The sequence below is a fragment of the Zophobas morio genome, unplaced genomic scaffold (genome assembly GCF_036711695.1).
Source record: "Zophobas morio isolate AGI-343-1 ecotype UQ-CSIRO unplaced genomic scaffold, CSIRO_AGI_Zmor_V1 ptg000022l, whole genome shotgun sequence".
Lineage (NCBI taxonomy): Eukaryota > Metazoa > Arthropoda > Insecta > Coleoptera > Tenebrionidae > Zophobas > Zophobas morio.
Window position 1 is genome coordinate 7,432,268 of NW_026972127.1, and position 24,384 is coordinate 7,456,651.

The 24,384-nt window shown below is 37.9% G+C and overlaps 3 protein-coding genes across 5 annotated transcripts in view; 1 reads left to right on the plus strand and 2 right to left on the minus strand.

The window, feature by feature from the left end:
* Nucleotides 1-16,980, plus strand: part of LOC135133765 (arf-GAP domain and FG repeat-containing protein 1) — a 64,050-nt gene extending 47,070 nt beyond the window's left edge. The window contains exons 1-6 of one of the 3 annotated variants that reach the window (XM_064062269.1): nt 1,571-1,677; nt 7,157-7,650; nt 14,405-14,425; nt 15,617-15,880; nt 15,927-16,150; nt 16,205-16,980. In XM_064062269.1, the coding sequence (XP_063918339.1) occupies nt 7,197-7,650; nt 14,405-14,425; nt 15,617-15,880; nt 15,927-16,150; nt 16,205-16,249 (1,008 nt within the window). In that variant the 5' untranslated portion in view covers nt 1,571-1,677; nt 7,157-7,196 and the 3' untranslated portion in view covers nt 16,250-16,980. Of the gene's footprint in view, nt 1-1,570; nt 1,678-7,156; nt 7,651-14,404; nt 14,426-15,616; nt 15,881-15,926; nt 16,151-16,204 lie in introns of those variants that run through there. The other 2 variants (XM_064062267.1, XM_064062268.1) reach the window with 2 other exon arrangements.
* On the minus strand, nt 16,976-19,920 carry LOC135133760 (conserved oligomeric Golgi complex subunit 4-like). Its single transcript, XM_064062257.1, has 10 exons — nt 19,767-19,920; nt 19,514-19,711; nt 19,094-19,465; nt 18,624-19,046; nt 18,315-18,562; nt 17,916-18,138; nt 17,599-17,865; nt 17,365-17,550; nt 17,096-17,316; nt 16,976-17,049 (listed from the first exon to the last, which is right to left on the minus strand). The coding sequence occupies exons 1-10, from the start codon at nt 19,842-19,844 to the stop codon at nt 17,007-17,009; spliced, it is 2,259 nt and encodes a 752-aa protein (XP_063918327.1). The 5' UTR covers nt 19,845-19,920; the 3' UTR covers nt 16,976-17,006.
* Nucleotides 19,921-20,054: 134 nt separating this feature from the next.
* On the minus strand, nt 20,055-20,616 carry LOC135133532 (DNA-directed RNA polymerases I, II, and III subunit RPABC2-like). Its single transcript, XM_064061979.1, has one exon. The coding sequence runs from the start codon at nt 20,498-20,500 to the stop codon at nt 20,105-20,107; it is 396 nt and encodes a 131-aa protein (XP_063918049.1). The 5' UTR covers nt 20,501-20,616; the 3' UTR covers nt 20,055-20,104.
* Between the last annotated feature and the right edge of the window lie 3,768 nt (nt 20,617-24,384).

Here is a 24,384-nt window from a genome sequence, read left to right on the forward strand (position 1 = left end):
CAATCAAGGGTGAATGTTTCCACAAGTTCACATACCAATTCACCACTATAATGACGTCTGAACTGTTATACACGACTTTCTCTAAAAATTTGTTTCCATTGTTTGAGTTCCAGTCGCCTCCGGAATTGCTGACCTTTCAGCGGCGTGAAAGGATAAATGTTAATGTTTAAATTGTTACCGAATTTAGAATAAAATATGTAGGTTTTTGTTATTTTAATTTGTGGGTTGTCAATGTGTCAAAAAAAATTGGAAAAATAAAAATGAAACGGTGTATGAGTAGGAAAACTGGGTCACATAGAACAACCTGTATTTGCTCATTGAAGTAAAACAACGGTTGTGCGTTTTGATCTGGTTTCTATCGATTTTTTAAATATTACGCAGTAATCAGCATATGGAAAGATTAATAGACATAATGGATTGCGTATCGTATTTTTCAATAAGTTGAAAGAAATTAGCCGGCGTGCTATTAAACAGTTTTTGAATGAAAAAAATAAGAATTTTGTTTTATTGATAGATTCCATAAGGCTTTCTAAATATATTTTTGCGTCAAACCACTATCAAGAAATCAGTGCAAAACGTTATTCATTGTTCAGATTTTATGCTCTGTATATTTTATATATTTTTGTAAAGGTTACTTTGTAGCTATTTTATAAAGATTGATTTGAAGTTTAGCTGAGTAATAGTGAAAACATGAGAAATTGCTGTAATTATGGATTTTGTGCTTTATGTTCTACATAATTATTTTAACTAGAAAAACACAGTGCTTTCAGACGAACGGGTGTGATGTGGGGATTATGAAATCGTAGAAACGTGTTGCTCTATGCAAAGAATTTTGTAAGTTTGGTTGTATTAAAAAAACAAACACTAAATCGCGAACATGAAAAGTTCAAAGAAATGAAACGTTTTATGTGTTACTTACCGAATTTATTATCATTTCAAAAAGTAAGTTTATTTTTATTTGTAATTAAAAACATTTGACTTGTGAAAATTCGTAAACAAACCGTAAATACGTCATTTTTAAATTGTAACCGCGTCGCGATCTTTTGATCTCCGTTTTTTTTAGGGTAAACACGCCTTAAAATTCGCGGAAACTCGATTAACTATACTACCTTCTATTTAACTTTGCTAAATTACCCAAATTTCCTAATCATTTTTTTCTCTCTTATTTTCCCGTCGTTCGTGTGGCAACCTTCGATTCGTGACGAATTAAATTCGTCTTGTGTTGACGCAGCGACTGCTCAAAGTCAGAGGTCAGGCCACATATTTTCAATAATAAATCCATGAGTCAAAACATCGTGGCGTTTTATAATAAACCACAATTTTTTCCCGAAAAAAGTTCACACTCCTTTTGCGGCGCCGCAGAGGTTACTGTAATCTGTAATTATGAAGTGACCTCGAAACGTTAATTCGTTTCTCGGCTAATAAATGAATAATAAGCGCAGATTTATTGGAATCACGCCAGATAGGAATCCCTTGAACTGTCAACTCAAAAATAATTCCGCTAAACGGTTTTGCGTTTTTTCGATAAAGGTACGATGCGTTCGGTTATCGGCTGAACTTTACCCGATATAAGCGACGCACATAAACAGACGCTGGTAGAGTAGTGAGCATTTTTCTGAATGTGAGTGCTTTTTAGCAGCTTTGGAGTTATCTTTTTTTTAGTCGATACATCAATCCGTAAGTGTATATCACATTGTACAGAATTATCTCTTCATCTTTTTTTTTGTTTATTGCATTTTCAAGGTTATAAAAATTTTGTTTTTGTAATTATTTTAACGTCTGCTGCAGCGAAACGAACTAAGATAGCCATCAACGAAATATTTAAAATTTAGTTAAGATGGTGAATGTAATTTTTTTGTATACAATTGAACTATTGTTCTTTTAATAATTATTAATGAAACAGTCCGGAATTTGTTAATAAAAAATTCAGCACGTAGCTGGCGACAGATTTTGAAATTTCCGCCATTTTATATGTTATGATCTTGTGTAGAGTGGAAATAGTAAGAGAAGCACTCGTTAAGTCATCAATGTCATCATTCAGTCACGTAGGCTTTGATCAGTGGCGTGTCGTTTGTGTTCTGAAAAAAGGCAAAGACAAAAGTTATACGGTTATAATATATAACTTTTTTTATAGTGAAACGGCCTATATACATAGTTTTACATACTCTAATCAGCTAGTATTTATTTTTGAAATGTCGATTAAGTCTTACTATACAGAGGGTTTATTAAAAAGTCAAAATTATGCACATTGTATATTAATATCTAGTTTTCTATATAGCGTGTACATCTGTTGAAGCATAGATGTCAAAAATAACACTATCTTTTGAGAACCCTTATTGCTTAAAAAAATTAATAAAGTGGCAACGTTTCAAAGTAGTTTGAGATAAGTAATAAGAATAGGCTAATCAGACTATTGTAAAAATATGTAGGGTATTCTAGAAAATAAAAAAGAAGTGGCTTGTTACATTTTAAAAATAGAGCACACCGTATAGTTAAAAATAATTTTAATGGATACTATCTACAATTTTGGTTTTACCTTTTTTTTTCTGTCTCTGATATTGGGATATCCAACAACGCGTGTTTAATGGCATATACAGTGCTATTCAAATTTAAAAAATAATACTCCTGTACGTGTGGTTTATGAATCCGCCTTGATTTTGTACCCTAGCCATCCAGATTTTCGTGGAAAACACCAAATTATATAACAATCTCTTATACTAATTAGCATTGTACTGATAACACGAAGGTGCGGCTATGATTTTGTCCCGTGTTCAATCCTCCCATGGCCACTTTATTTTTTCTTACACTGTGACTGGTCCCTCAAGTATAATCAAACTAATCAAATTTCTTGGATAAATTATAAAAGTTGGTTTTTCGAATTTGTTTTTTTTTTTATAATGACTCCGAAAACTAAAAACAGGTGTGGATTGTTAAATCATGGATAAAAAAGTATGCTATGTGTGTGTCTCAGTGAATTTTTATTAAAAATGTAGATATCAATTTTTCACCAAGGCAAAAGAAAAGGAGGAATAAAAGTGCAAAAAGGGCCACAAAAAAATGACAAAAAAAGCTATACAAGAAAACACCACAAAAAATGCAACAAAAAAAGAAGTCAATGAAGAAAAAAGAGAAAAACCTCAGAAAAAAATCGTTTAAAAATGCTACAAGAAAGGTCACAAAAAACTACGAAGTCCACAAAAAAGTGATAAAAAAGACGATAAAAAAGGTCAAAATATGGAACAGAAAAACCACAAAAAAGCAAAAAACGTACGAAACCAACAAAAAATGACCAAAAAAGGGTAATAAAACAGGAGTAAGAAAACTCCACAAAAATGCGACTGAAAAAGTGGAGTCAAAAAAAGGTCACAAAAAAGACAACAGAAAATAGGTCACAAGAAAATGCTACGAACAGAAAAGAGTCAAAAAGGTTACAAAAATTGCAACAACAAAAAAAAGGAGAAAGCCCACAAAAATATAAAAAAAATGTGAAAAAAAGGACAAAAATTAAAAAAAAAAGAGAAAAAGGCCATCACAACATATGACCAAAAAAAAAAGGGACGATAAAACGCGACAAAAAAATGCGATTAAAAGAAAGGAGTCAAAAAGCCGACAAATGGGCTACAAAAACAAGCCAAAAAATCTAAAAAGTGACAAAAATGAACAAAAAAGGCGATAAAAAGGGACACAAAAAGTGTGATAAATGACGGGAGTCAAAAAAGGCTATAAAGAAGTCACAAAAATCCAACTAACAGAAGGGAGTCAAAAAAGATTTCAAAGAATACAATAAAGACAGACAATAAGAAAGAGGAAAAAACACAGAAACTATTTAAAAAAATCGAAAACGGGGAAAGAAATAATTAAAATAGTCAAAAAAGGTCGCCAAAAACCGCTATAAAAGACGACAAAAAAGTCTGCAAATAGACTACAAAAGACTAAAAAGTGACAAAAATGACCAAAAAAGGCGATAAAAAGGACACAAAAAAAAATTGTGATAAAAGAGAGGAGTCAAAAAAGGCTATGAAAAGGTCACAAAAATCCAACTAACAGAAGGGAATCAAAAAAGATTTCAAAGAATAGAACAAATAAAGATAGTAAGAAAGAGGAAAAAACACACAGAAAATATTTCAAAAAAAAATCCGAAAATGGGGAAAAAATAAGGGAAGGAGTCAAAAAAAAGGGGACAAAAAATCGCTAGAAAAGGCGACAAAAAAGTCGACAAATAGGCTACAAAAACAGGTCAAAAAATGCAACAGAAAGTTCACAAAAAACAACAAAAAAAACCTAAAAAAATGACCAAAAAAGGCTAAAAAAGGTCATAAAAATATAACAGAACGGGGTCAAAAAAGGTTTCAAAGAATACAACAAAAAGGAGGAAAAAACACAGAAAATATTTCAAAAAAATGAGAGAATGTGGAAAAAAATAATAAAAGTAGTCAAAAAAAAAAGGTCACAAAAACCGCTACAAAAACAGTCCGAAAAACGCAACAGAAAGTCCACAAAAAACAAAAAAAACCTAAAAGGTGGCAAAAATGACCACAAAAAGGCGATAAAAAGGACACGAAAATCAAACTTACAGAAGGGAGTCAAAAACATTCCAAAGAATACAACAAAAAAAGACAGTAAGAAAGAGGAAAAAACACACGGAAAATATTTAAAAAAAATCTGAAAATTGGGAAAAAATAAGGGGAAAGCAGTCAAAAAAAGACGAAAAGCGCTACAAGAGGCGACAAAAAAGTCCACAAATAGGCTACAAAAACAGGCCAAAAAAATGCAACAGAAAATCCACAAAAAGCAATTAAAAAAAAATTAAAATTAAAAAAATTACCAAACAAAAAAGAACACAAAAAGTGTGATCAAAAGAAAGGACTCAAAAAAAGCTTAAAAAAGGTCACAAAAATCGAATTAACAGAAGGGAGTCAAAAAAGGTTTCAAAGAATACAACAAAAAAAAGACAATAAGAAAAAGGAAACAATACAGAAAATATTAAAAAAAAAAAAATGCGAAAATGTGGAAACAAAAACTAAAAAGTGACAAAAATGACAAAAAAAAACGATAAGAGATAAAAGAGACGAGTCAAAAAAGGGTATAAAAAGGTCACAAAAATCCAACTAACAGAATGGAGTGAAAAAAGGTTTTCCAAGAATACAACAAAAAAAGACAGTAAGATACAGGGAAAAACACACAGAAAATATTTAAAAAAAATGCGAAAATGAGTAAAAAAATAATAAAAGACGTCAAAAAAACGCTACAACAGGCGACAAAAAAGTCGACAAATGGGCTGCAAAAATAAACCAAAAAACTCAACAGAGCGCCCACAAAAAGCAACAAAAAAACTACAAAAGTAACAAAAATGACCTAAAAAAAGACGGTAAAAGAGGACACAAAAAGTGTGATAAAAAAGTGGAGTCAAAAAAAGCTATAGAAAGGTCACAAAAAGTCCGACTAACAGACGAGAGTCAAAAAAGATGTCAAAGAATACAACAAAAAAGGACAGTAAGAAAAAGGGAAAAAACACAGAAAATATATGAGAAAAATGCGAAAAAACTATAAAAACCACAAAACTGACACAAAGACCAAAGTAAATCAAGAATAAAAGTTTGCTATTTTAGGAAATTTAAATAACATTCACTTATGTACAAATTTTTGTGGTGACGTCATCAAATTGTTGGTGGGGATGATCAAACGAATTTTGGTCGGTGTTTTAGTATCTACACGATATTTCAAAAATACATATAAAATTTGCTAATCAACCCGGTAGTTTCGGAAATTATCTGCGTAATAAAAGTCAAGACAGAAAGCCAGACGGACGGACAGCAACGATGGACCTACTTTTCATAGTCTAGCTTGCGTTCGGAAAATAATACCAACAATACCAATAATAGCAATCACAGTAAAATAAATAAAATGTGACCCAAGAGGGGATCGAACTGATGAAATCCGCTCGCTTTGGATTTTTTTGAGAAAATCTGCATCTCTAGAGTAAAAAACTGAAGGCAGATTCATAAACCACAAGTGTAGGAGTATATAATTTTATAAAAAGCAAAAAACATTTACTATGTAAAATTTTGATTAGTATTTTACCATCTACACGATATTCATCGGTCCAGTACTTTCGGAGATCATCTGTCTACTAAAATTCGACACACAGGTCCTATTATTTCATACTTTTGATATCATAAGCGTCAAAAAACATTAAAGTAGCTATTCGCCGGCTGGACCATATCACAATACTTCTTTAGCTTACGCTCGGGAAATAATAATCCTAATACCATTTTTTTGCGAATCTTCGCATTTTTAGAAAATTTAAAGAAAACTTCAGTAACTTTCTTAAGTCGCATTAGAATTTCAAAAATATTTCTTGTAAATTCTAAGAAACGTACAAATGTGTAGTGTTCTACTTAAAAAGACTTCAGGTATATGTTGTGCGTCAAAAAATAGAACACTCTGTATAACTGAAGTTAATAACTCGACCTTTTATCGGTGCGTTCTTCTCAAGTATTTTCACTCTAGGGGAATTGGAAACTTGTGCGTTGTCCAGGATAGTGTATGTGAGGATGATTCAGCTCGATCGTATCTGTTGGGGGTGGGAAGTACACTTTCATTGCCTTGAACACTGTCACCATGACTGCCAATATTCAGTATTTCAGTTCATAATTTAAGTTCACATCTATTTTCTATTTCACACTTGTTTGTCACAAGTTAAGCAACGAAGTGAATTCTTCTTAAATTGTGTGCAAAATTTGTAACAAAAATTCGTAAAAAATCTCAATATAAAATAGAATCCTGTAACTGCAATTAAGTGAACATTGACGACGCAGATTTAAAAATTCATGGTCTCAGCCATTAAGCTCGCTATTTTATTAAAAATCCTTATTTTAGTCTTAATTAATAGACTATTCTAAAATTTCGTTAATTATCGTCTGGTAGGTTTTTTCGGTTTATTAAGAGTCAGCCTTGTCGATATTCAGATGAGCTTTTTCATACACTAAACAATTACGCGTGGAAAATTGTTGACCCATCTTGAATGACAGGTAGTGCGGCAACGTACAAACGCAAAAAACCCCCAAGTACTTCAACGTTAATTATCAATTATCCGGTCGACCGGATTATGAATTTTTCCGGAGCGCTTTATTAAATCCATTTTTTGCGCTTTCAGACGAGGTTTAACGCCGCCACACCGCGTCAAATCCATCTCCATGGCCACGTTCACGACGGAAGAAATCGACATGCTGAAAAGCCGAGGGAACGACTACTGCAGGAGCGTCTGGTTGGGCCTGTACGAAGGCGCTTCCCCCGGCCCGGAGTTCCGGGACGAGCAGTCGGTGAAGGACTTCATGGTGGACAAGTACGAAAGGAAAAGGTATTACCTCGACCCGGCCCAGGCCCTCAAGAACGGATACAAGACCCCAGAAACGTCGAAAGTCAAGCCTTTGAGCACGCTCATATCCGATCCAAAGCCGATTAAGCTGAACGGAAGCACGACAGAATTAAACAGGAAGCGGCCGGAGGCTGGCAAGAATACGTCGTTCGCTGTGAACTTTGATAACGCTGATATTTTCACATCGAACAACAACACGACGACGAAGACGACGCAGGAGTCCTTTGCGAATTTCGACGATAATCCGGTTTTCAGCAATACGAACAATTCGAGTGAGTATTTACGGGTCTCGGGGGCCTTTCGCATGGCGGTGGGGTTCACAATAAGTAGCTTTGTGTGTTCGAGTCGAACTTATCGCGTTTTCCAATCTCGAATTTTCCACAACACACATCAAAAGCGGTGCAAAGCGGCGCTCTGGGAAGGATGAGGTTTTATTGTGCGGGTACGTAATGAAAAGGCCTTTGAAGGTTCCATAAATCGTGCGGAAATCGAGCGGGTTTTATTGGGAGAAGCCGGTGGATTTTTTTTGTGTAAATTGTGACAAGTAGAGGACGCCCATTTTGGCAAAATGCGATCAGAAAAGTTTTTTGTCACGCGTGCTGATTTAGAGTTTTATTTCGGTAGTGATGGAACTTAATGGACTATTATTTATACAGGATGTCTTAAATTTTATTTTATGGGCGTCAGTTATGTTTGGAGATGACAATGCGGGAAAAAGAAGGCTTAATGATGAGATAGATTTGTTGCTGAAAATCTAGGTCGAATACAATACTATGAGCGTTTGGGCAATCTTTTATTTTTATACTTTTTGTTCTACGAAACTAAAAATTCTTGTCCAGGTTCAATAAATTCTAGGATTAAGTATTTGTATTCAATGTAGTCCAATTGTTATCATGGTCTTATTGATAATAATTTTTGGATATAGTTTGGCGCAGATTTAAGTACCTAGTTTGGATTTTTCAACCAGTGTCAATGAAAACTGAGAAATTAAAAATTAGTAGAGCAAAAAAATATACAAAAAAATATTTAGAAGTTGTCTCTTCTAAAAACAATATTTTAATCGCATTTTATAATAAATTTTCTATATCTTTCGACCCCTTTTATTTAAAATTTGATTTTTTTTTTCTTAAAAAACACATTTTTCTTCATAATAGACCAATTAAGCAATTGATAGAAAAGTCATTGAGTTTAAAAATAGAAAGCCCACATTAAAAAATACAGGAGTATGTTATTTTATAAAACTTAAGTAGTATTTACTACGCAAATTTTGAAACGACGTCATAAAAATTTAGTTAGCGTTTTATCATCTACGATATTCCTAACACAGCTAAAATTTGACAAGAATTGATTCGGAAGTTTCGAAGATTATCTGTCTTAAGAAAAACCGACACAGACGACAGACAGACCAAAACGAGAAATCTATTTTATAGTACTCTAGGGTTCTTAGTTTACGCTCTAATAGTAAAAATAAGAAAATAGTTTGAAAGTGGCCATTTTTACTTCTCAAGTAGAAACTTGGGAAGTATTGTAGTTTGACGAATGGCTAATTTCATGTTTGTAGATGTTTCGTAGCATCTACAAAGCAAAAAATTCTATAACACCCTCCATTTAATCCATTAACTCCGAAACGCGATAAGGTAGTGGATTCCGGTTTTCCTAAATCCGAAAGATCACCTTTCGAAAAAATTAAGTCAAAAAAAAGGTTTTTTGATTTGTCTGAAAATTGCTCCCTTTACTAATTTGAACCTCCTAAAGAAGAATCTGCGCTTAAGAGATGTCTCCGAAACCTCATGTTTTTTTTTAATTATTTTTTAGCTATAGACACCCATCCATATTTAAAAAACAAATTTCAACTTTGACGACTCCTGACTCCGAAACCGAATGAGATACCGGATTTCTGTTTTCACCATTCAATTTCTTGAAGACTTTTAGTTGAGTTGATTGATTTACAGTCGAACTCTAGATCTGTTTAGAACCGACAATCTGAAACATTCGAAAAAAATAAGATAAAAAATTCTCGATCTGTCTGAAAATTGCTGCCTTTACTAATTTGAACCCCTTGAAGAAGATCCTGGACTTTCAAGATGTCTCCCAAACCATCTGATTTTTTTTTTTTTTTTAATTTTTTTCAGTAGCCTACACCGACATCCAAAAAAACAAATTTCAACTTTGACGGCCCGTAATTCCGAAATGCGATCAGATACCGGATTTCTGTTTTCACCGTGTGATTTTCTGAAGTCTTTTAATCACATTGGATGATTTTCGGGCCGATTTCTACACCTGTTTAAAATCGACAGAAGAATATATCGGACGGTGTTGGTTTTCGGAAGTGTTGATAGTTAAAAAATTGAAAAAAAAAAATCACGAGGTCCTGAAGACATCTTTTAGGCCCGAAATCTTGTTCAAGAGGTTCTACTTAGTAAAGAAAATAATTATCCAATAAATCGGAGTACGTTTAAGCGAAATAGCTTGAAATGCTCTAAATCTGAAAAATTTGACTCGTTCGAAAAAGTGAATAAAAAAAATTCTCCCTGTCTGAAAATTGCTGTTTTTACTACTAATTTGAATCTCCTGAAGAAGAATCCGGCCGTAAAAGACGTGTCCGAAACCTTTTTTTTTTATTATTATTAAAATATTTTTATATGAATGGTGACTGGTGATGAAATGGTGTCCGTTTTTCGGAAGTGTTGTTCGGTAAAAAATTCCGAAAAATCCAGGAAATCCTGAATACCTGGATGGACCCAAAATCTTGTTCAGGAGATTCTAATTAATAAAAAAAAAACAATTATCCAACAAATCTCAGTCCATTTAAGCGAGATAGCGTGACATGGTCTAAATCCGAATTATTTAACCCATTCGAAATTTTTTTTTTTTAATCTCGATCTGTCTGAAAATGATTTGAACCCCCTGAAGAAGCATCCGGCGTTAGAAGATTTCTCCAAAAACCCCTGATTTTTTTTGGATTTTTTTTTTTTTAGCTATCTTCCCCATATTCAAAAAACAAATTTCTATTTTGACGAGCCATAACTTCGGAACGGGATCAGATATCGGATTTCTGTTTTCACCGTTCTATTTCTTGAAGCTTTTTAGTCGCATTGGTTGATTTTCAGGCCGAATTCAATACTTGTTTAGAATCGGTAGGTGAATATATCGGACGGTGCTGTTTTTCTCAAACTTCGACCGTTAAAAAATTAAACAAAAATTTAGGAGGTCCTGAAGACATCTTTTGGGCTCAGAATCCTGTTGCGGAGGTTCTAATTAGTTAAGAAGACAATTATCAGACAAATTGGAGTCCGTTTAAGCAAAATGGCTTGATTTGATCCAAGTCCAAAGATACCTCAGCCTTCGAAAAAATTAAGTCAAAAAAAATTTCCGATCTGTCTGCAAATTGCTGCCTTTACTAATTTGAACCTCCTGAAGAAGAATCTGATCTTAAAAGATGTCTCCGAAACCCCCGATATTTTTTTAAATTAATGAATTAATCAAAAAAACAAATTTCAACTTTGACGGCCCATATCTCCGGTACGGGATCAGATACTGGATTTCTGTTTCCACCATTCGATTTCTTGCAGTTTGTTAGTCGCGTTGGTAGATTTTCAGGCCGAATTCGACACCCGTTTAGAATTGACAAATGTATATATCGAATGGTGTCATTTTTCGGAAATGGAATCGTTAAAAAATTCAAAAAAAATTCATGGGATTTCAGAAGACATCTTTTGGATCCAGAATCATTTAGGAGGTTCAAATTAATGGAGAGCGCAATTTTCACACAAATCGGAACCCGTTTAGGTGAAATAGTATGGTAATATGGTCAAATCCGAAAAATTTTACTCATTCGAAAAAATCAATTAAAAAAAATCGCTGGATCTGTCTGAAAATTGCTGCCTTTACTAATTTGGACCTCCTGAAGAAGAATCCGGGCTTAAAAGATGTCTCCGGAACCCCCGATTTTCCTTTAAATATTTTTGACAATCGACACCCATATCCAAAAAACAAATTTCAACTTTGACAACCCATAACTTCGGAACGGGATCAGATACCCGATTTCTGTTTTTACCGTTCGATTTTCTGAAGTTTTTTAGTCACATTGGATGATTTTCAGGTCGATCTCTACATCTGCTTAGAAGCGACAAATTTATATATCAGACAGTGTCGTTTTTCGAAAGTGTCGACCGTTAAAAAATTAAAAAAAAAATCAGATCCTGAAGACATTTTTGGGCTCGGTGTCTTGTTCAGGGGGTTCTAATTAGTTAATAAGACAATTATCCGGCAAATTGGAGTCCGTTTAACCAAAATATCTTGACGTGATCCAAATCCAAAAATACCAACCCTTCGAAAAACTTAAGTGAAAACAAAATTTCTTGACCTGTCGGAAAATTGGTACCTTTACTAATTTGAACCTCCTGAAGAAGAATCTGCCCTTAAAACAAGTCTCCGAAACCCCCCTAGAATTTGTTTTAATTTTTTGGCAATCCAGAAAAAACAAATTTGACGGACCGTAATTCCTCAACGGGATCAGATACTAGATTTTTCTTTTCACCGTTCGATTTCTTGAAGTTTTTTAACCGCAGTGGGTGATTTTCAGGGCAGAAACCCCAGAATTTTTTTTGAATTTTTTTTTGTCAATTGACACTCATGCAAAAAAACAAATTTCAAATTTGACGGCCCGTAATTCCGGAACAGGATCAGATATTAGATTTTTCTTTTCACCTTTCGATTTCTTGGAAGTTTTTTAACCGCACTGGTTGATTTTTAGGCCGAATTTTGCACTCGTTTAGAATTGACAGATGAATATATCGGATGGTGTCGTTTTTCGAAAGTGTTGATTGTTAAAAAAAAATCCAAAACAATTCAGGCACCCTTGAAGACATCTTTTGGGTCCGGAGTCTTGTTCAGGAGGTTCTAATTAGTAAAGAAAACAATTATTTTCCAACAAATCGGAGTTCATTTAAGCAAGATAGCTTCACATAGTCTAATTCTAAAAAATTTGATAGAATGGAAAAAATTAAGTTAAAAAAAATTCTCGATCTGTCTGAAAATTGTTATCTTTACTAATTTCAACATTTTGCAAAAGAATGTGGACTTAAAAGATGTCTCCGAAACCCCCTGATTTTTCTTTTAATTTTTCGGTAATCGACACCCACATCCAAATAAACAAATCTCAACTTTGACGGCCCGTAATTCCGGAACGCGAGCAGACACCATATTTCTGCTTTCACTATGCGATTTCTTGAAGTTTTTTAGTCGGAGTATTGATTTTCAAGCCGAATTTTACACCCGTTTAGAATCGGCAGATGAATATATCTAATTATGGTGTCATTTTTTGAAAGTGTTGATTATTGAAAAATTCAAAAAAAAAATCCACGAGGCCCTGGAGACATTTTTTGGGCTTTGAGTCTTGTTCAGAAGATTCTAATTAGTGAAAAATCCAACAAATTAGAGTCCATTTAAAAAAATCTCAATCTGGCTAAATTACTCTCTGTACTAATTCGAACCTCCTGAAGAAGAATCAGGGCTTAAAAGATGTTTTTTTTTTATTGTTATTTAGCTGTCGATGGCTAATTCAGAAATCAAATTTCAAATTTGACGACCCGCAATTCCGGAACGAGATCAGATACCGGATTTCCGTTTTCACCATTCGATTTTTTGAAGTTTTCTAGTCGCCTTGATTGATTTTGGGGCCGAATTTTACACCTGTTTAGAATCGACAGACGATTTTTGACGTTGTCGTTTTTCGGAAATGTTGACCGTTAAAACATTCAAAAAATTTAGGAGATGCGGAAGACATCTTTTGGACCCGGAATCTTATTCAGGAGGTTCTTATTAGTAAAGAAAACAATCATCCAACAAATCCAATCGCTGCATTTATTAATTTAAACCTCCCAAAGATGAATCCGGGCCTAAAAGATTCCCCGAAACCTCCTGATTTTTTTATGTTTTAACTTTCAACACCCAAATTCAAAAAACGGATTTCAAATTTGACGGCCCGTAATTCAGAAACGGGATCAGATACTGGATTTCCGTGTCCAATACTCGATTTCTTGAAGTTTTTTAGTCGCATTGGTAGATTTTCACGCCGATTTCTACATCTATGTAGAATCGACAGATGAATATATCGGATGATGTCGTTTTTCGAAGTGTTGATCGTTAAAAAATTAAAAAAAAACAACAGGAGGTCTCTAGTTTTTCGTTCATGGCAAATTTTGTCTTTTTTCCCATCTCACTGTAGTAAATTTTGGAACTGCAAATAAATACTTCGATGTGAAGAGACTGGAATTTATGGTGTAGTTGTTATTGGCCGAGTTTCGAATTGAATGTACACAGATACGACTAATGGCATAGACAAAGCCACCAGTAACTTTTGCGTTCTTAGTGTGGCAGTAGTGACATATCGTGTATTACGTAAACGGTGCCATCATGACGACATAAAACACTCCTTGTTAAAAAAGTTACCAAGATTTATGCACAAAAATAAAGTACAAAGATACATCTCTACGTCGTTTACCATTCTTTCCTCTATCCGGTCCCTTATTTATTACCTCACCCAGATGTGAAGTGCCTCGAATAGAACAGTTTTCTTCACTGTTAAACGAAATTGGCTAAAGTCGGATGTAGAAACCGCTACAATATTTTCGACGTTATTGCCTGTCATTTATTGCCAACCTATTAATATACTTACATTACTTTCCACGTACGAAATTGGAGATTTTAATGCTTTATTAAATACTTGTTGGCAACAGACAGGTTTCTATAATTGTACGTAATAAATCTGTGAATATTCATGACATTCATGAGATGCCATGCATTTATACTGTTTGACTTTCTTTTAATTATGAGTAGGTTTGTATCGAGAATCTATCAAACATATCGTTGAAAAACCACATGGGTTTACTAAATTATAATTATCTCCTAGTATTATTTATCTATCGAGGTGTTGTGGGTGCAATGATGAGTAGCATATTTATTGTAAAAATTCTTGTTAAAAATCGTTGTACTTTTAATATCGTATGTATTGTTTAATTGCAGTTGGCAGCTTCAGAAATATATGTAAGTCTACTTGTTTACTATTTACACACCATTAATGCTTGCTTGTTTACGATGTTTAATCATTCTAGAATATAGCAAACAATTTGTTGTTGAATTATCGATTAACAGAACTAAATTATAATTACTAACTCGGTTTGCTGACTCATTTCAAAGTTCAAAATACGAGAAAATGTTTAAGTCCGTTCTCAATTCAGCAATTCGGGCCACACTTCAAACACTGAAAACGAATAACTGAATTTGCCGGACGCCGTCTTTTCCAATTCAGCTTTCAGCATTTTCTTTCCAAGTGCCTAACAGGCGACTTTCGTCGGAATAATAATACAAAAACTAAATTCAGTCAGCGCCGGTTATTGATTTAAGTCACTAATGCGTTGTAATCGAATTATAAGAACGAAGTACGAAATTCGCCCTTCAAAGTGAATTTGCGAAGCTTTCGTGACTGAATTTTGTCGCTATTAAAAAATCACCTCACGGTAATAAAAACAAGTCTGGACACTCACACCACTCGTAAAAATGCGTCTGCATTTTTGTCCTCAGCCATTGATCGATTTTACCGGTAAAAAGCACAGACGTGAACTGTGTATTCAATTGCGTAAAACGGGAAACGTTGACAAGTACCGAGCGCGTGTTCCGCATCAGACACATGAAATTTTCATGATTCGACTAAATTTATGCCGGACCGTGTTCGACTAATTGTTCGCGTTAAGAACGTGCTTCACGAATTGCGGGAAAAGAGAAAGCATGTTTATTAATTTGTGTTAGGTTTGAGAGAATTTTGATGTGTGTTTTTCCAATGTCACCATGTCTCGTTGTTTGGCCTGTGGACTGCCAAAGTGCTTTCAATGTATTTTTTTTTCCTTCCATGTCTCACTTGTGTGTTACATCGGAATGCTTTTCCTTCCAGCAGATGAATTCAGTATATTTGATTTGAAATTCACCAATTCCGGTCCAGTCTTAAACCAAGTGCCTCTATTTCCCAAGTGCAATATAAATAGATGGAGTAAGTGTTGGTGTGACGATGTAGTGCAGTTGCGTTGCATTTTTCTCTCTCTTTTTTATTTATTTTCGAGTAGTCATTTTTGTTTTTAGTAAAGTACCAGCACTGTCTCTTTTATTTATGTAGTTGTTTTATTTTGCGCTTTTCGAGTTTGAGTTCGTTGGGATACAATTGTGACGATGGTGTTTGTTTAGGTATGCCAACGCCGAATGCTTTCGACAATTTTACTCTAGCACAATCAAACAATACCAACAAAGTACCTGCAGCGCCACCTGAAGACAAATACGCCGCTTTAAAAGACTTGGACAACGCTTTGAAGCAGAGCCGGACGGAGCACAACGCGGTGGACTGGAATTCTTCCGGGTCAAATGGGTCATTGTATAGTTCCCCGACGCCTTCTGGGTCCGTGTACAGTTCGCCGTCGCCTCAAAGCTCCATGTTCGGTTCACCTAGTCAAGGTTCGTACTTCTGTCACTTGAACAATATAACTAATAAAGTTTTCAGGTCAGTTCATGAACGCGTTCCAAAGTCAAGACAACGCATTCTCGAATCCGTTCAATAGCAGTAGTAACGGCTTGAATTGGGGCAGTAATGGGAATAATTTCGGGCAGGCTTTCGCTAATCCGTTCCGTGAACCTGTGAGGGTCAACGGATTTGCCCAGAATTACCAGCCCACTTTGTTTCCGGTAGCCGCTAATGGATCGACATGGGCGGCAAACCCGTTCAAGGTAGACACTTAACTGTTTGGTTTTTGCAGCGCTAACTTCTCGTTTCTTCTTTAGGTCGGCGCAACTGCAAATATGAACTCCAATAATCCATTTTTATGAGTTGTTGTATAAACAAGGAATGTAATTTTAATCACTTCTCTCTCTATCTCTATCTCTCTCTATGCCGAGTGGACGCGTTCCATTATTTATATTTAGGAGACTCCAGAGTAGGAAATTGTACGTAAATTATTTTCCCTGTAATAACCTAACAGATTTTATTTATTTATTTGCCTATATCCTAAACCCATGTATCAAAGTCAAGCCAAAAATGCTTTTGTCTTTTATATAAAACTATGTAAACTAGGATAACGTTAAGTAACTAAGTAGTAGTTAATACGCTTACTTGAAATCAAACCGTTAGGTTGCCTTCTTTTATGAACAACTAAGATGAACAATATTTTGTGTATATTTATTTAGTGTTTCGTGCGACAGTTTGGACTTTTTTTTATTGGAAAGTGGCCTTGATAGGTTTACGAGACTGTCTCTTTTTTTAGTAGTTTTATTCTCTGATTTTTTTGTAAACTTGCTATTAACAATTGATTGACGATGTTCTGTGATAAAAGATGCTTCAATGCAAATCATCTTGTATTAGTGAAGTCAAAATTTGATAATTTGGTGTTTTTTTCCAACTTTACATCTCGTGATGCCTCAATGAACGATGTGAAACAGACTCTCCGTCCCGGTTAATATATAAAACATAGAATTTGTTAAGTCGAGCACAATTTATGCAATGTATATTGTTGTCAAAAGGTTGTGTAAATACTACATAAAGAAATAACACCAAAAGTTAACACACGTAGTTTTATTTGTCGCTAAATTACAGCTTCAGCCTTTTTATTTCCTCGACTTTGAAGTCCGACCTGTAAAGACAATATGATCAGACTGTTCCATCCGTGGCAGACATACCTCAGCGCCATAATCGTCCTCACTTCCGACGGGGTCAACCTCCACGTCAACGCCCCATCATGGTCGCCCCAATAATCATAAAACTCCGCCACTTGTTCCAGGTTTAACACCGTGGCGATCTGCGTCAATCTCGCAAACTTATCCCTAACCGACCATGAAGTGGTCGCGGTGATGTAACCCGCCAACGAACGCACTTCTTTGTCCAGTACCAAACCTCCCAGCTAAAAATACCATGCCGATTTTATGACCCATGAAACCGATAATTATACCCTGTTAAAAGAAGACTTCATGATTACTTTTTCCAATCTCTGCGTAACTTCGGTCGTTAATACCGCTATAAAAGCGTCATAATTGGCAGTCGTTAGGACATCTTTAAATAATGACAAGAGGGTTTCAAGGTTCATTATTAAAGTCTGGACGAAAGATTCGCCAGCTTCGTACGCCGATAACTCATCCTAGACAATAAATGCAATCATTCAATTCAGATTATGGCGTTTTAATACCTCAGTCAATTGGTGGTTGATACTCGTGAAATTGTCCACCCAAGGATTGATTCGCGGCTTAATTGCGCTAACGCGCAACTGCTGGATTCCGTACTCGATGATTTCTTTCAGGTTTGTGGTGACTGAAGACAGTCCTGAGAGACAACTTTCGAGTTTGCCGCGCTCGTTGTTGTTCATAGCGGGGAGAGCCTGCTCGATTTCTTTTAACACGCTGTCGCATAGAGCGTCCACGTATTCCGTACTACTGTCCGCGTTGTTTAAAGCCACCTTAAAATTTCATTTAGACTAGAATTGTCACAAAAATCGTGAAAAATTACCAAGAAAGCGGTCCTCGTTTGCTCGGTATCACTAGCTTGAAGTCGCCCTTGTTGGATCGAAGTTTGCAAGACGTTGTAAGCTTGAGTTAAGTCCAGATAGCCTGAGGGATAACCCTGACGCAGACGCGCTCGGAGGACGTCACAAAAGTCGTTTTCGAGGACGCGACAAGCATTATTTATTATGGCGCAGATCCCGTCCAAACTCCCCGTTGATATGGACCGCCTTCAATGAAAATCGGGTTCGTTTTGGTTAAATTGGGTGAATTTGGTTTGAATTTGCGCGGGAATATGGTGATGCGCGGTTGGTCTAGGCGCACTGTCAAGGCGGAGCTTCGATTTGACCAATTAGGAATGTCGCCATTCGCGCGCAAATTCAAATAATTTGTTTCGCGTGTTTACCGTATGCATTTTTTGACGATGAAGAAGGTGTCGTCCACCATGCTTGAGGTTTGTTGAGATGGCTCTACGCTGTCCATGCTGACAGCTTTAGCCACTGACTCCTCCATGAAGTATTGTTCAAGTTTCAGGTAATGTAACAATAGTTCATGTTTTGAGTGCGTGAGGTCGCTGTTTTTAATCAAATTTTCTAACGATTTGAGTACTTTGGTTTTTTCGTCTGGGTCTTGAACTCCGACTTCCAAATCTGACTGTAGTTAAATTTGTAACTTACTGACTTAATGTTTAAGTTATGCAACCAGTTATACTTACCACAACTTTGCGCTGAATAAACCTGAAATATAGCTCAGTCCTGAAGTGCATTAGCGTGATTTCTCCAATCAATATATCCAAATCTTTGGGATCAATTTTCTCAAGTTTGCTAAAACTGGAACTAGAACTCATTCGCGACAAGTCTGTAATAATTTGAATTTTTTTATTGATTTGTCTAGTTCTGGTCCACTCTGTTAATACTCGTTTCATTTGAATGTCACACTCTTTCTGCAAAATATTAATGGCGCAAAGAAGCCTCCCAGGACCGTAATACGTCTCTATCAGGGGCTGATGGGTGTCCACAACCCGTGCCAAACCTTCAAAAAGCAAAGTCAAAGTGTCTGCATAAATCACACTGTGACGTTTATCAGAAAGAGGGGTGGTGATGGCAGATTTTAAATTTTTTTCAGCAGTTGCAGCCACCTACAAATAAATTTATACAATCTTGAAAATTTTGTTTTTTTAAACACCTTTGTCCTGAGGTATGTACACAACGCTTTAATTCCCTCTTCATGCATCCCCAACAACGGAAATATTTTGAAAAACCTCTCAATTGAAACTAGATCCTCGCAATTAACGGCTTCATTGAATTTATGTTCGACAATTGCCTGCAACTGACTTGCTGCATCCTGTAGAGTCCGCACTGACTTCTGCATGCCCGATAAATTTTCCATGTCGGTGGCGGTTCTGTGCAATAATGACTGATCAATGGAGAGGAATCTGTGCACGTGTGCCGCCCCTTTCTCATAATCTGAGTCCAAAATTGCCGTTTGTACTCCTTGTGAACAGATTTCTAAGTCAATAAGGTCACTAACGCGTTGTTGACATTCATTCACGTGACTCTAGAATTCATTATTTACAAAAATTAACCTTATTTTGATTAAGCTTACTCTAGCAGCATCCAGCGATCTTATTTTTCCGCTGATTTTCTCTGATGATTCTGAGATATCGTTAATAGTGCTTACTAAGTCTTGGGCTTCGTGTTTCACAACTTTTAGTGTAGGGAGGAGTTTCGCCAGTCCTTTTACTTTACTGTCGAGGAAGAGTCTTTGGTTTAGCATGTTACCGAGATCTTGGAATAGGGTTTCCTACAAATATGATTGTAATGATTTACAAGTTGCCAATACATTAAAGTAGGGTTACCTCTTCCAGTTTAAGCTTCTCGAGCTCATTTTGAATATCTCTCTGCATTGATTCAAACTTGGACTTATCTAACGACATTGCAATTAGTAATTTAATCAACCTTACGAGTTTGTTTATTTTTTGACATTTTAAATTGACACGTCGATTGAGACAATTGACAACCAAAATAACTAGAAAGTCGTAAAAGTACCTAACACACGTGACCGAAAAGCATTTCTAACCTCACTTATTTTTGTTGTGAAACAGAAATGATTCATGGGGTTTAGGTTTTAGAACATATACTACAACTACAAAATCAGTGTACTTTAATAAAATATATACAATTACAAGTATCTTATTTAATGGTCGATAATAATAAGTTCGTCTATCCCCCAGTCTTCGTACGAGTGGTCAGGTAAATACCGCCTAATGATAATGGGGATTTTGCGCTGCTTGAGTTCCTTCATGGCGATTTGTAAGGGGTCGGTTTCTCCGTCGAGTTCCACCATAACTGGGGCACACATGGCTATTTGGAGGGCCCGTGTTCCTAGGACTCTTGCTCGTTCATACTTAGTCATGTACTTGGTGGTTATGCGTTTGTTTTTGGGGACGCCGCCTCCAGCTTGTCCGTGCGCCAGGATATCAATGTTATCACCTTCTTCCTCTGGTTGCTCGAGCTCCTCGATGTTGTCGTCGTCTACATCGTCGTCGAAGTCGTCTCCGACATCATCTCCATCGAATTCTTCGTCATTCATGGTTATTTAAGTTGGGTGAGCACGAACTACTTAATTACTGAATATTCTAGAACAAGTGATCAGCACCGTCAAGTAAACAAAATGAGACTGACTGACAGCAGTGTGGCAGTTGACAGATACAGATATATAACTGAAATTCTAGGGGTTTTACTGCTACGAAACAACGAATGTCCCTAAATGGAAATTCGGTTGAGGACCGGATTAACTTTAATTAGTGCCCTTGCAAACTCCAACAATTGTTTCCCATGTACTACAGAAACTCAACACTTTTAATTTCAGGGTAACAGTTTAGAAGCGGGGCAAACGCTAAAAATACATGAAACAAAGAAAATTTTTTACTAAACTTACTCAGAAACCTTCAATAATTTCAATTCCGGTGTCGGAGAAGTGGAAAAATGTACCATTAAAAAGTTGGAGGTAGTTTTCGGGGCCACGGAACATCATTGGCGAAAATATTTATTTCACAATATGACACGGAATTAATCGTTTTAGAACCATTGCGAATAACGTTTCCACGAATTCTCGACTTTGTTTCCACAAATTTCCACGTTATAGCGGTTATTATATTCTAAAATAGAGTAATACCACTAATATTGTTTGTATTTTTTATAAACATAACCTATAATCACAACTGTAAGAAACATGCACAAATGTCATTTTCTCCGATTTTGTTTTGAATGAAGTTAGCGGTAGTTCAACCACGTGGAGCTACTGACAGACGGTCACATTTTCTACACTTGTGCATTTTGTAATTTCGAATGTAAAGGAAACGACCGCGAATCTTTTAAATAATTCACTAATAATTCGGAATGCTTTCAATTTTAAATTTTTTTATAATAATAAAAATTACATCAAAGACATAATCCATCATTTGCCCCTGCGGAAGCTAAGTGGCGGCTTTTAATGACATATGTCAATTGTATTAATTGTTCATAATGGCGTGTGAGGGTTGTACGAATTCGCTGCGACAACTTGCGGTGCGTTGCGAGGATCGGAGGCGCGTTGTTGATTTTCTGGTCTCGCACAACATGTTAAGACGGTTCCGCAATTGTCCAAGCCGAGCCGACCTGACCCGACCCGACCCGACCTGACCCGAGCCGACCCGATCCGACCCGAGCCGACCCGACCCGACCCGACCCGACCCGAGCCGACCCGACGCAACCTGACCCGACCTGAGCCAAGCCGAGCCGACCTGACCCGACCCGAACCGACCCGGCCCGAGCCGACTTGACCTGACCCGACCCAAACCGACGCGACCTGACCCAAGCCAAGCCGACCTGAGCTGACCTGACCCGATCCGAGCCGAGCCGACCCGACACGAACCGACCCGACTCGACCTGACCCAAGCCGAGCCGACCTGACCCGACCCGACTTATGCCGACTCGACCTGACCCGCGCCGACCCGACCCGACCCGACCCGACCCGACCTGACCCGAGCCGACCCGACCCGACGCGACCTGACCCGACCTGACCGAAGCCGAGCCGACCTGACCCGACCCGACCCGAGCCGAGCCGAGCGGACTTGACCTGACCTGACCTGACCCAAACCGACACAACCTGACCCAAGCCAAGCCGACCTGACCTGACCTGACCCGATCCGAGCCGAGCCGAGCCGACACGAACCGACCCGACCCGACCTGACCCAAGCCGAGCCGACCTGACCCGACCCGACTTGTGGCGACCCGACCCGACCCGACCCGACCTGACCCGAGCCAAACCCGACCCGACGCGACCTGACCCGACCTGACCCAAGCCGAGCCGACCTGACCCGACCCGACTTGTGCCGACTCGACCTGACCCTCGCCGACCCGACCCGAGCCGACCCGAGCCGACCCGACCTGACCAGAGCCGACCCGACCCGACCCGACCCGACACGACGCGACCTGACCTGACCCGAGCCGACCCCACCCGAGCCGACCCGACCCGACCTGACCCAAGCCGAGCCGACCTGACCCGACCCGACTTGTGCCGACTCGACCTGACCCGCTCCGACCCGAGCCGACCCGACCCGACCCGATCCGACTAGACCCGACCTGACCAGAGCCGACCCGACCCGACCCGAGCCGACCCGACCCGACCCGACGCGACCTGACCCAAGCCGAGCCGACCTGACCCAAGCCGAGCCGACCTGACCCAAGCCGAGCCGACCTGACCCGACCCGACCCGACCCGAGCCGAGTCGACTTGACCTGACCTGACCCAAACCGACACGACCTGACCCAAGCCAAGCCGACCTGACCTGACCTGGCCCGATCCGAGCCGAGCCGACCCGACACGAACTGACCCGACCGGACCTGACCCTAGCCTTCGCCGACCTGACCTGACCCAACCCGACGCGATCTGACCCGAGCCGACCCGACCCGAGCCTACGCGTCGATTAGGGTCACATCGGGTTATAAAACTCTTCTGCTGCACCTGATGTGACCCGATCCAACTAGATTCAATCAGTCGCTATTCGACCCGATCCGATTGGCGAATCGGATCGGGTCGAATAGTGTCTGATATGTCTGATAATGTCATTTAACTTATCACCTGCATCTGATCTGACCCGATTCTGTCCGATCTGATCCGATCCGAGCGCCCGATCGGGTCGAATCAGATCAAGTGGAGTCAGATGGAGTCATTTAAACTCATCGACTGCACCTGGTCTAACCTGATTCGAATCTATTTGACCCTTCCCGATCCGATTTCATGCATGTGATGATTGCTATACGACTCAAATCGATCCGATCGGACGAGATCTGACCCGACCGTATCCGATTTGATCTTCGCGCACCGATGGTGTGGGTCAGATCGAGTCGGATCATTTGCATTCATTTTCATATTATGAGCCGATGTAACCCGATCTGCACGTATCACATCGGAGGGGGTCTAGTCGAATCGGATAGGATGGAGTCAGATCGAATCGGGTTAGATTGTTTATCGCGTGTATAGAAGAATTGTTACATTATGACTCGAATTGACCCAATCCGCGTTGCGCGCGGATCGTTAAGATCGAATCAGATCGGATTGGATCGAGTTGGAACGGATCGAGTGAAATCGGATAAGACCGAGCTCGATCGGATAGAACCGAGTCGGATCGGATCAGGCGCGTTCGAAGATAGTTACGTATATTATGAACCCATCGGGTTGGGCCAGTTAGGATTGGATGGAATCGGATAGGATCGAGTGGAATTGGATCGGATCGAGTCACATTAGTTCGGATCGCGTGCTTTCGAAGATTGTTACATTATCTCCCGATCAGATTCGCGGCTGGTATTCGAAGATCATTATTTTATGAGGTGATGTGACCTGATCCGCGCCGCGCGGTCATATCGGAGCAGATCGGATCGAGTCGATTAAATCAGGTCAGATCGGGTCGAATAGCGTCGAATCGCATGCATTTGAAATTTGAAGATTTTTATATTGTGATCCGATCCGACACGGCAATTAAACTTTTGTATCATTTGTATAAAATGGAATCTACTATTACCTATTATATATATATAAAAAAAAAAAAAATTAATGCAGAACACCTCTGTAACAATATATGAGACAGAATACACATTTCAGAACTTGCTTGAACATTTCAAAAGTTAGTTCATTACAAATTGTTTCACGTTAAATAGTTAATATAATTAAATATTACTGTTAAGTTTGCGTGCAAATCTCGTTTTTCGTAAATTGGCGATTTTTGTATAACTGCTGGTCGAGTAGATTCTCGCATGCGCGCGAGAGTCGTCGCAATCTCCAAACTTGGAAATGACTATTTTTTTTTGCTTGAACCTGCCTTAATATATTTCGAAAATAAAAAGACATCACTTTATTGCACGGTAGTTAATTATTGTTAGTCTGATCTGATTGGCATTAGTGAAGAAAAGTGGCAGTCTTTCCATAGCATAGTCG